This window comes from Hylobates moloch, unplaced genomic scaffold (assembly GCF_009828535.3).
Source record: "Hylobates moloch isolate HMO894 unplaced genomic scaffold, HMol_V3 SCAFFOLD_5, whole genome shotgun sequence".
In the NCBI taxonomy this organism is placed as follows: Eukaryota; Metazoa; Chordata; class Mammalia; order Primates; family Hylobatidae; genus Hylobates; species Hylobates moloch.
In genome coordinates, this window is record NW_026652280.1 from 87,747,750 (window position 1) to 87,760,157 (window position 12,408).

Consider the following 12,408-nt stretch of genomic DNA (forward strand, 5'->3'; position numbering starts at 1 on the left):
CAATAGCTGCCAGAGCTATTAGATATTAGATATTAAAAGGCATACTGTGTAGATTCTTAGATATTAAAAGGCATACTGTGTAGATTTCAACAAATCTCAGAAAACCTTGAATCTGATGAACTTCTTTTTCCAGGAATGAAGTCCAGAGAGATAGATTTGTCTAAGAGCTTCATGGCTCAGCCGCAGGTCAATCCCGTCCGGAGTGACTGTGAACTGAAAGGCCACAGCTTGGTGAGCTTCTGCCATCTTCAGAGAGTACCTGGAAGGAGAAGGAGAAAATGTAACACAGTGGAACATGTGACCAGACACTAAAAAAACCCTCATACAGAAGTGCCATTCCTTCTGAACTTAAGTTCTTCCTCCCGACTTAACAGATTTAATATTTTTCATCAACAGACCAATTCCATCACCACAGCTGGCACCCCCTCGCCTGACCACCGCTACACAGACAGTTGCTGCCTCTGCTTAGAAGCCCAAGATGATCGTCAGGAGCCAGGCCCGTGGTACCCCAACCCTGGCCCTGGACGTTGCCCGGAACCACGCCTCCAAGCCAGCATCCAGGCCCGTGGTACCCCAACCCTGGCCCTGGACGTCCCCCAGAACCACGCCTCCAAGCCAGCATCCAGGCTCGTGGTACCCCAACCCCTGGCCCTGCGTGGTACCCCAACCCTGGCCCTGGACATTGCCCAGAACCACGCCTCCAAGCCAGCATCCAGGCCACACCTGCTGATGCAAAGCCCACAGCGCTTCAGCAACTCACACAGCACAGACAAATCTCAATCTTGCAGCCAGGCCCTTGGAGGCTGGCGTAAAAGAGGCCCAGAGTGTCCACGAAGGAGCCCACGACAGCCCTAGACCCTGAACTTCGAGCGCAGATCAATCCCAAATGCCTCTGCCTCTGGTGTCTGTGTGGCTGCTCTTTCGAGAAACTGTTCTAGGGTTTCAGAGAGACCCACGAAGACTCCATGAGTCACGTGCGCAGACGCTTCAAGAATGGGTGTTCACAGATGGAGCAGGCCTTCTTCCTCGGAGGCAGCGGCTGAAGCGGAACCTGCCTCCGCAGCCCCACAGGCTGAACGGATCCCGGGGCGCTGCAGTCCAGACTCAAGCACAGCCCCTGGGGACAGCATCCCCTGCCCAGCTGCAGAAAACTGCTTCTGGATCTGCTACATTCTTCCTGTCCCCTTCATCCTGGCTCCAGCCGCCTTCAGGCTCCTTGGCACAGCCGCTCAGCACAGCACAGCCCACCCCCATCCCTGCCTGGACCCCCCGGGGCGGTGGCGCCTGCCCTTCTCACGGTGCCTCCTCTACCTCCTCCCAAGCTGCCTGCCACAAAGTACTAAATGGATAAAAGAGAAGCTAAGAGGAAAAAACTATCAAGGACCATAATAAAAATCCTGTGTGTTGTGTGTGATGTGTGTGTGTGTATGTGTGGTGTTATGTGTGTGGTGTGTGTGTGTATATGTGTGTGTGGTATGTGTATGTGGTGTGTGTGGTGTTGTGTGTATATGTGTGTGGTAGGTGTGTGTGGTGTGTGGTGGTATGTCTGGTGTCTGGTGTATGTGTGTGGTGGGTGTGTGTGTTGTGGATTGTATGTTGTGTATGTGGTGTGTCAGGTGGTTGGGTGTCTGGCATGGTATTGGGGGTGTGTGTGTGATGTGTGTGTGGTGTGTGTGTATGGGTGTGTGGGTGTGTGTGTGTTTGTGTGTGTTGTGTGTGTGCATGTGGTGATTGTGTGGTTTGTGTGTGTCATGTGTGGGTCATATATTTTTCCTGTTTTCACCCACTGATGCCCTCTGAAGGCGAGATCAAAATCAGTGGCTATCACAGTTTCAAAGATCCCCTGTTACAGAAATCAGCCTGGCTCAGTCCTCCACCAGCCAAAACACAGAACCATCCGCTGGCAGGCCCTATAAAGGCACCCGATTTCAGACATCTGTCCATATTACAAATATTTGTTGACTGCCTCCAACGTGCCAGCCGAGGAGAAGAGCTGCACACCAGCAGAAAAGGTCCCTCTGCCCTCCCACAGCTTAGACCGAGCTAACAAGCAACGCATGAGCAGCACACTGGTGCAGGAAGGGGAGGTGCCGAGGGGACCTCTCAGGAGACAGTGAAGCCAGGAGAAGGAGCAACCATGGGAAGAGCAGGCAAGAGCTGGAGGCAGGAAGGGCAGGAGGCTGGGGTCAAGGGCAGGAAGCTGGGGTCAAGGGCAGGAGGCTGGGGTCAAGGGCAGGAGGCTGGGGTCAAGGGCAGGTGTCTGGGGTCAAGGACAGGGTGGCTGGGGTCAAGGACAGGGTGTCCAGGGTCAGTGGCAGGACAGCTAAGGTCAAGGGCAGGCCAGCTGGGGTCAAGGGCAGGGTGTCGGGTCAAAAGTAGGTATCTGGGGTCAAAGGCAGGGGAGCTGGGGTCAAGGGCAGGGTGTCTGGGGTCAAGGGCAGGTGTCTGGGGTCAAGGGCAGGTGGCTGGGGTCAAGGACAGGGTGTCTGGGTTCAAGGGCAGGGGGCCAAGTTTGGAGAGGAAGGCAGAGGCAGCCGGTGGGAGGTGGCAGGGTTTTGTGCTAGCAATGGAGAAGCATCCAAGGGCCTGGAGAAAGGGGAACCTGCCACTATTTCTGTTCTAAAGACCACTCTGGCTGCTGTATGGAGTATGGATGGGGATGGGGAAGCAGGACCAGTAAGAAGCTGAGGCTGTCTTCCAGGAAGGTGCATGGGCCTGGCCCAGGCTGTCAGTGACAGGGACAGTGACAGTGTGGACAATGACCCACACAAGACAGTCTGCAGAGGCACCTTGAGCTGCATGTGCTGGTGAAATGGGCCCTCGGGCTCCTGGCTTGAGCTACCCACTCAGTGAAGCCAGATACTGACAAGGGACCAGTCTCAGGGAGGGAAGGAGGCAGGCGGGGGCAGAAGCTGAGAATTCATGCCTGGACCTGCCACATGTGAAATGTCACCAGGACATCCGGGTGGAGATGCCCCACATCGCCAGAGCGAGGGAGGAGCTGGGCCAGACAACACACCCGGGGGGTATCAGCACAGAACCTGCCAGCTCTGCTTCAATGACTCTGGAAGAGTAATTTGGTAAAACTACATTCCACCAGCTATAACTTCAGCTTAGAGCAATTTGCAAAGCAATCGACAATATGTATGGGCCAGGCACGATGGCTTATACCTGTAATCCCAACACTTTGGGAGGCTGAGGTGGGAGGATCGCTTGAGGCCAGGAACTCAAGACCAGCCTGGGCAATATGGTGAAACCCTGTCTCTAAAAAAAAATTTAAAATTAGCCAGGTATGGTGGTGTGGGCCTGTAGTCCCAGCTACTTGGGAAGCTGAGGCGGAAGGATCCCTTGAGCTCAGGAGGTAGAGGCTGCAGTGAGCCATGATCACACCATTGTACTCCAGCCAGGGTGACAGAGTGAGACCCTATCTCAACAACAACAACAACAACAACAACAACACAACAACAGTATTTACATATTATTTAGTAGGCATGCAGCCAACTCCCATGGCCTGGCCAGTTTTAAAGGAATGGATCCCATTTTTGAAAGCAGCAAGATCACTAAGCAGATGTTTGCCATGGGTTGAAGAGAGCATCAAAGCAAGCAGCTCTGAACCATTTCTCAAAAAGTTATCTAAGCAGCTGGAAGACTCCCCTGGAGTCTCAAGGTTAACTTTTTTTTTTTTTTTTGAGACGGAGTCTCACTCTGTCGCCCAGGCTGGAGTGCAGCGGTGCCATCTCAGCTCACTGCAACCTCCGCCCCCCGGGTTCAAGTGATTCTCATGCTTCAGCCTCCTGAGTAGCTGGGCTTACAAGTGCCTGCCACCACGCCTGGCTAATTTTTTCTATTTTTAGTGGAGACAGGGTTTCACCACGTCGGCCAGGCTGTTCCCGAACTGCTGAGCTCAAATGATCCGCCCACCTCGGCCTCCCAAAGTGCTGGGATTACCGCTGTGAGGCACCGCGCCCGGCCTCAAGGTTAACTCTCAGCCCCCTTTCCCATCAAAGCCTTCACAGTAACCATGAAGCAGGCATCCCAGAAGAGGACTCTGCAAAGCATGCACCGTGGCAAATAAAGTGACGTGACTGGCCACCTCTGCATGATTGATAAGATCTCCTGGGCTTCATACAGAACACAAAGGCATTATTCATGGCAGTGGATTAAGTATAGCGTCTGTAGCCAAGTCTCTCCAAAGGTATGTATCCGACGCTTGCTCAGAAATCTAACCTCTGATAGGAAGAGTCAGACTGGAGGTAATTACAGTGTCCTTTCTAGGAGTGAAACGCCCTCACAGAGCGATCTGAGTTTAATGAAGGACTTGTTTATTTGGACTAGTTCAGGGTAACCCTAAGAGTTCTAAATGCCCCTAAGGTGCACAGTTTGTTTTTCTGCTTTTGCAGGAGCTGAGATGGGCTGTCCTGACTTAGCCTCTCCCTCTTTGAGCCACGAGCAGAAATGAGTGAACCCAACAAGGGCCAGAGGAGCTCCCTATGCAAAATCTAATGAGCGCAAATCCCACCCTGGGTTCTGGCCTGGATCAGTGGCCTTATGCTTAAAAACACTGATACAGCCGCACCTACAGCAGTCCCCCCTCAGCTACAGTTTGCACCTTTGTTTGTTTGTTGTTTGTTTGAGACAGGGTCTCGCTGTATTGCCCAGACTGGAGTGCAGTGGCACGATCATGGCTCACTGTAGCCTCTACTCCCCAAGCTCAGGTGATCCTCCCACCTCAGCCTCCTGGGTAGCTGGGACTACAGGCATGCACCACCATGCTCAGCTAATTTTGTATTTTTTTGTAGAGACAGGGTTTCACCACCTTGCCCAGACTGGTCTCGAACTCCTGTACTCAAGCGATCCACCCGTCTCAGCCTCCCAAAGTACTGGGATTACAGGCGTGAGCCATCATGCCTAGTGATTTTGCTTTTTGAAGTCTCAATTATCCATGGTTAACCACCATCTGAAGATATTAAATGGAAAACTCCAGGCTGGGCATGGTGGCTCATGCCTGTAATCCCAGCACTTTGGGAGGCCCAGGTGGGTGGATCACTTGAGGTCAGGGGTTCGAGACCAGCCTGGCCAACATGATGAAACCTTGTCTTTACTAAAAATACAAAAATTAGCTGGGCATGGTGGCGTGTGCCTGTAATCCCAGCTACTCAGGAAGCTGAGGCAGGAGAACTGCCTGAACCCGGGAGGCAGAGGTTGCAGTGAGCTGAGATTGCACCACTGCTCTCCAGCCCAGGGGACAGAGCGAGACTCCATCTCAAAAAAGAAAAAAAAATCATAGTTTTAGATTGTGCACCATTCTGAGCAGTATGATGAAAGCTCCCACTGTCCCACTCCCTCCTGCCAGGGATGTGAATCACCCCTTTACCCAGGCTATCCATGCTGCCAACACTCCCTGCCTACAGGGAGTTACTACACAGTAGTACTACACAGGAAAACACCTCGTATACACATCTGTCCCACGGAATCTGAGGGGGACTAGTTGCAGGACCCCCATGCATACCAAAACCCATGAATGTGCAGTCCCTTATAGAAAATAGTGTAGTATTTGCAAATAACCTACACACATCTTCCTGTATACTTTTTTTTTTTGAGACAGAGTTCAGTGGTGCGATCTCGGTTCACTGTAACCTCCGCCTCCCGGGTTCAAGTGATTCTCCTGCCTTAACCTCTGGAGTAGCTGGGACTACAGGCATGTGCCACCACATCTGGCTAATTTTTGTATTTTTATTTCATTTATTTATTTTTGAGACGGAATTTTGCTCTTGTTGCCCAAGTTGGAGGGCAATGGCGCGGTCTCGGCTCACTGCACCCTCTGCCTCCTGGGTTCAAGCAATTCTCCTGCCTCAGCCTCCTGAGTAGCTGGGATTACAGGCCCCCACCACCAAGACTGGCTAATTTTTGTATTTTTAGTAGAGACAAGGTTTCAGTATGTTGGCCAGGCTGGCCTTGAACTCCTGACCTCAGGTGATCCACCCGCCTCAGCCTCCCAAAGTGCTGGGATTACAGGCGTGAGCCACTGTGCCTGGCTTTCATTTTTCTATTTTGAGTAGAGACCTAGTTTCACCACATTGGCCAGGCTGGTCTCAAACTCCTGACTTCAGGTGATCCGCCCACCTCGGCCTCCCAAAGTGCTGGGATTACAGGTGTGAGCCACCGCGCCCAACCCTCCTGTATACTTTAAATCATCTCTAGATGACTTACAATAATGAATACAATGTAAATGCTATGTAAACAGTTGTTACTCTGTATTTTTATTTTGTATTATATTTTGTTATTATCTAGGTTTTTTCTTTTTCCCCAAATATTTTCAATCCTCGGTTGGCTAAATCCACAGAAGCAGAACCTGAGGATACAAAGCTGACTGTACAGATTTGGTACTGTCCGCAGATACAGGCATCCACGAGGGGTCATGGAATGTATCCCCCAAGGATAAGGGGGGACCACTGTAAGTGTAAGACTGCCTCCTGTGGCCAATAGGGAGTGCAGATCTAAACCACAGGAAAACACCACTTCACACTTAGGAGGATGGCTAGTATCACAAAGATGGATGATAGCAAGTGTTGGTGAGGATGTGGAGAAATCAGAATTCTCATGCATGGCTGGTCAAATGGTGCAGCCATCTTGGCAAACAGTCTGTCCATTCCTCAAAAGCTTAAATATAGAGTTACTGGCCTGGCATCGTGGCTCACACCTGCAATTGCAGCACTTTGGGAGGCCAAAGCAGAAAGACTGCTTTAGGCCAGGAGTTCTAGACTAGCCTGCGCAACATGGCGAGCCCCTGTCTCTATATAATAAACAAAAATAAAAAAATTAAAAATTGGGCCAGGTGCAGTGGCTCACCCCTGTAATCCCAGCACTTCGCGAGGCCAAGACAAGAGGATTGCTTTGGCTCAGGAGTTGGAGACCAGCCTGGGGAACATGGCAAGACCTCATCTCTATTAAAAATCAAAGAAATTACCCAGGCATGGCGGTGCATCTCTGTAACCCTAGCAACTTGGGAGGCTGAGGCAGGAGGATCGCTTGAGCCCAGGAGGTGGGGCCTGCAGTGAGCTGTGATTGCACCACTGCACTCCAGCCTGGGCAACGAGAAGATCTTGTCTTAAAAAAATAAAAAATTTGTATAAAAATAGACTTACCATATGACCCAGCAATTCCATTCCTACATATATACCCAAGAGAACTGAAAACATGTGCATAAAAAAGCCTGCACACGAACACTCACAACATCATTTAGATAGCCAAAAAGTGGCAATACATTCTGCTGATGAATGGATAAATATAATGTGGTCCATCCATACCACGGAATAGTATTCAGCAATGAAAAGGAATGGACCTCTGACACCTGCTGCAACATGGATGGGCCCTGAAGACGTGATGCTGAGTGAAAGAAGCCACACAGAAGGTCATATATTGCTGATTCTACTTATTCTAAATGTCCAGAACAGGCAAATCTACAGAGACAGAGAGTACACTAGTGGTTGGCAGGGGCTTGGAGCAGATGGGAAGATAGGGAGGTCATGGGTAAGGAGTCGGGGGTATCTTCTTAGGGTGATGAAAACATTCCAAAATTGACTGTGGTGATAGTTGCACAACTCTATGAATATACTAAAAACCACTGAAAGCCTGGGCAACGTGGCGAAACCCTGGCTCTGCAAAAACTACAAAAATTAGCTGGGTGCGGTGATGTGTGCTTGTAGTCCCAGCTACTAAGGAGGCTGAGGTGGGAGGATCACTTGAGCCTGGGAGGTCGAAGCTGCAGTGAGCCGTGACTGCACCACTGCATTCCAGCCTGGGCAACAGAGCAAGATCCTGTCTCAAAAAAAACCCAAACAAACTCACTAAAGTGTACACTTTAGATAGGTGAATTTTATGGTACATGAATATCTCAATAAAGCTGTTACCAAAAAATACTGTCTCAGGAAGTGTTGTCTATTTAATGTCTATGCACCTAACCATTCTCTCCTCAAATATATAATGGTGAGGGGTGGATATGTTATTCTTTTCTTCCATATCCTGTCCACCATGATGCTCTGGTCACATTAAGGACTCATTCAGCAGCCATGAAGAAGAATGAAATTGGCCGGGCCTGGTGGCTCACGCCTGTAATCCCAGCACTTTGGGAGGCCGAGGCGGGAGGATCACCTGAGGTCAAGAGTTCGAGAACAGCCTGACCAACATGGACAAACCCCATCGCTCCTAAAAAATACAAAATTAGCCAGGTGTGGTGGTACATGCCTGTAATCCCAGCTACTTGGGAGGCTGAGGCAGGAGAATCACTTGAACCCGGGAGGCAGAGGTTGCGGTGAGCTGAGATCACGCCATTGCACTCTAGCCTGGGCAACAAGAGTGAAAGTCTCACTCAAAAAAAAAAAAAAAAAAAAAGAATGAAATCACGTCCCTTGCAGTAACATGGATGCAACTGGAGGTCTTTATCCTAAGTGAACTCACTCAGAAACAGAAAACCAAATACCGCATGTTCTCACCTATAAGTGGGAGTTAAACAATGGGTACCCATAAACATAAAGATGGAAGTAACAGGCCAGGCACGGTGACTCACGCCAGTAATCCCAGCACTTTGGGAGGCCGAGGCAGGTGGATCACCTGAGGTCAGGAGTTTGAGAACAGCCTGGCCAACATGGTGAAACCTCATCTCTACTAAAAATAGCAAAAATTAGCCACGCGCCGTGGCAGGCGCCTGTAATCCCAGCTACTTGGGAGGCTGAAGCAGGAGAATCGCTTGAACCTGGGAGGCAGAGGTTGCAGTGAGCTGAGATTGGGCCACTGCACTCCAGCCTGGGTGACAGAGCAAGACTCTATTTCAAAAAAAAAAAGAAAAAAAAAGATGGAAATAACAGATATTGGGGATTCCAAAAGGGAAGGGAGGAAGTGGGGCAAGGGCTGAAAAATTACCTATCGGGTACAATGTTCACTCTCTTCCCTTTCATCGAGGGCACTCTGGGTACATTAGAAGCCCAACTCCCACCAGTATGCAAAATGCCCGTGTAACAAACAGGCACACGTACCCCCGAATCTAAAATTAAATTAAATTTTAAAAAAGACTCATTCAAAACAACTGTTACCTCATGGCATTAAGGAATTTCTGTGAATTATCTTTTAGGTATTACAAGATATTGTGGTTATGTTTTTTAAGAGACAGAGTCTCGCTCTGCTGCCCAGGCTGGAGTGCAGTGGCACAATCCATGGCACACAGGCATGGTTATTAAAAAACTTCCATTTTTATCGATACTCCTAAATACTGATACATCAATTTTATTTTCATTTTAAGTCTTGCTCTGTCGCCCAGGCTCGAATGCAGTAGCACGATCTAGGCTCACTTTAACCTCTGCCTCCCAGGTTCGAGCAATTCTCCTGCCTCAGCCTCCTCAGTAGCTGAGACTACAGATGCCCGACACTGCGCCCAGCTGATTTTTGTATTTTTAATAGAGCCCAGATTTCACCATATTGGCCAGGCTGGTCTTGAACTCCTGACCTCAGGTGATCTGCCCACCTCGGCCTCGCAAAGTGCTGTGAGCCACTGTGCCCAGCCTAATTTTATCTTTTATCATGTCTGGGACTTGCTTCAAAATCACTTGGGGTGGGACAAATGGAGGGACGGGTAGGAATGAGCCACGCGTGAGATCGGGTGAAGGGCAGGGCTGCGTGAGCCCAGTAGGCAAGTGTCTCTTCTACACGCATTTGAGATCTCCTGGTGTTTTAGAATGTGTTGAATGAAATGCAACATTCATCCGCTGCAATCGGAGCTCAAAAATCTCATGTTTGGAGAGCTCCTCAGATACTCCAAGCGCCCCAGGTGCCCACCTCCCGGGAAGGGAAGCACACACTTCTCACCCCATAGCCCACCCAATACAACAGGGCTGGCAGCAGAGAAACGGTGTAACCCATCTAGAGCCAGGGAAGATAAAACCAGGAGGAGCAAAGGTTTCCGGGGCCAGAGCGTGTGGAAAGGTGGCCATGCCCAAGCCCAAGCCCCCTTACCCTGTCCCCACTACCCACAACCTGGAAATACCTGGACAGTCACCACCTGCTTGCCGAACCCAGCAGGATTTTTATGACCCCGGTGTGAAAAGGATGAGAAAGGAAAAGCAGGGCCTCCCCTGAGTCCTCGCCTCCCTGAGTGCCCGCCTCCCCCCCGTCCCCCCCCCCCCCCCCCCCCCCTGCCTGCCCCGTGCCTGCCCCCCCCCACCCCACCCAGCCAGCCTCTTCCAGGTGCTTCCTCTTCAGGCAGGAGGCCACGCTCCTGGCCCACGCAGGGACTTCACCTCTCCCCAGAAAGAGGGCCCACCTGCTCCCTGCCTTTCACCCAGCTGGGAGTGGATGCAGAGTGGCAGCTTCTCCCACCTCTGAGTCACCGGAAACAAAGCCGGGGGACTGCAGAAGACATGGCTGCCGTGGCTTCACGGAGGCCAACCCACTCCGGTGAGTGACCCCCAGCTCCTGGGCCGGCCTCACTCACTCCAGACACAGGGCAGAGGGTTCCTAATGTCTCTAAAACCAAGGAACTCATAAGAATGGTAACCAGATAAAGCCATTCGCACCGCACCCCCCCTTCCCTCCCTGGCCCTGGAGAGTAGAGGGTCCCAGACCAGAGTCTGAGAGTGGTCAGCACGTTTCCTGCCTTGATGTACCCCTGCATTGAAAGGCAGCCTGAGGCCGGGCACTGTGGCTCAGGCCTGTAATGCCAGCACTTTGGGAGGCCGAGGTGGGAGGATCACTGCAGGTCAGGAGTTCAAGACCAGCCTGACCAACATGGTGAAACCCTGTCACTACTAAAAATAAGCTGGATCTGGTGGCATGCGCCTGTACTCCCAGCTAATTGGGAGGCTGAGGCAGGAGAATCACTTGAACCCGGGAGGCAGAGGTTGCAGTGAGCCGAGACCAGGCCACTGCACTCCTGGGTGAGAGAGTGAGACTCCGTCACAAAAAAAAAAAAAAAAGGCCAGGCGCGGTGGCTCACGCCTGTAATCCCAGCACTTTGGGAGGCCGAGGGGGGCAGATCACGAGGTCAGGAGGTAGAGACCATCCTCGCTAACATGGTGAAACCCCGTCTCTACTAAAAATACAAAAAAAATTAGCCGGGCATGGTGGCGGGCACCTGTAGTCCCAGCTACTCGGGAGGCTGAGGCAGGAGAATGGCGTGAACCAGGGAGGCGGAGCTTGCAGTGAGCAGAGATCAGGCCACTGCACTCCTGCGTGAGAGTGAGACTCCATCTCAACAAAAAAAAAAAAAAAAAAAAGAAAACCAACCCGGCCCTCAGCGTGCCTTTCTGTAACATACTTTACTTAGCACAAACGGGATCCCTCAAAATTGGGTCTGCGGCCTCCCTTACCTGTGGCATAAACAGGACTGGGACCACAGGTGGCTAACCTTACCTTCCTGGAAACAGATGGCAGCCAGGTGAGGCAGGTGAGCAGCTGAGACCGGGATGGGTGGACAACAAGCCCAGGGCCAGGGGCGCCAAGCTCTTCCAAGGACCTGGTGCTTAGGGAGAAGGAGTAGGGGGTGAGGTGGGGTGTCCAGGTGGAAGAAGGCCAGTCACTAATAAATTCCTGGACCTCAGATAGGCATCACAAAAACTCTGGGAGGCCAAGGCGGGCAGATCGCTTGAGCCCAGGAGTTTGAGACCAGCCTGAGCAACATGGTAAACCCTCATCTCTACTAAAAATACAAGAATAAACCAGGCGTGGTGGTGAGCACCTGTAGTCCCAGCTACTTGGGAGGCTGAAGGGCGAGGCTCACCTGAACCCGGGAGGTTGAGGCTACAGTGAGCCATGATCACGCCACTGCACTCCAGCCTGGGCGACAGAATGAGATCTTGTCTCAAAACATACACACACACACAAGCCCCAGTGAACTTTATTATACAGCAAGACTGTTTTCTGTCTTAAACGCTTTAAATCACAAGATACTGCAAACACACATGCAAGCAGAGAATAACACCTGTGTACCCTCCTGGAATGAACAAATTTAACATTTTGCTGTATTGATTTAGAATGTCTCCCACACCCCACCTCCACCAGTTTGTTTGTTTATTTTTGCTTTTGTAGAGATGGGACCTCACTATGTTGCCCAGGCTGGTCTTGAACTTCTGGACTCAAGCAGTCCTCCCTCCTTGGCCTCCCAAGCTGCTGAGATTACAGGTGCCCAGCCCTGCAAAAATTTCTAAGACGCAATAGATACAACCTCCTCTCCCTGTCCCCAGAATGTGGGGCTCATCTTTCCCTATATATTTGAGTATCTACAGGTGCATACAGTGCTACCACACATGTGCGAGGCACACACAAATGCTGCCTACTCTGTGCGTGCTCCTGCAACTTGCTCCTCGTCCACATTGAGTTCCAAGCTGCCCCACGCCCACCCACGCAGCGCTGGCCCTGCTG

At 51.1% G+C, this 12,408-nt stretch overlaps 1 protein-coding gene across 2 annotated transcripts in view; it reads right to left on the minus strand.

The window, feature by feature from the left end:
* The window catches only part of CPT1A (carnitine palmitoyltransferase 1A), a 100,950-nt gene that overhangs the window by 74,598 nt on the left and 13,944 nt on the right, over positions 1-12,408 (minus strand). For both annotated transcript variants that reach the window (XM_032153723.2, XM_058439033.1), the window contains exon 2: positions 106-259. In XM_032153723.2, the coding sequence (XP_032009614.1) occupies positions 106-246 (141 nt within the window). In that variant the 5' untranslated portion in view covers positions 247-259. The remainder of the gene's footprint in view (positions 1-105; positions 260-12,408) is intronic.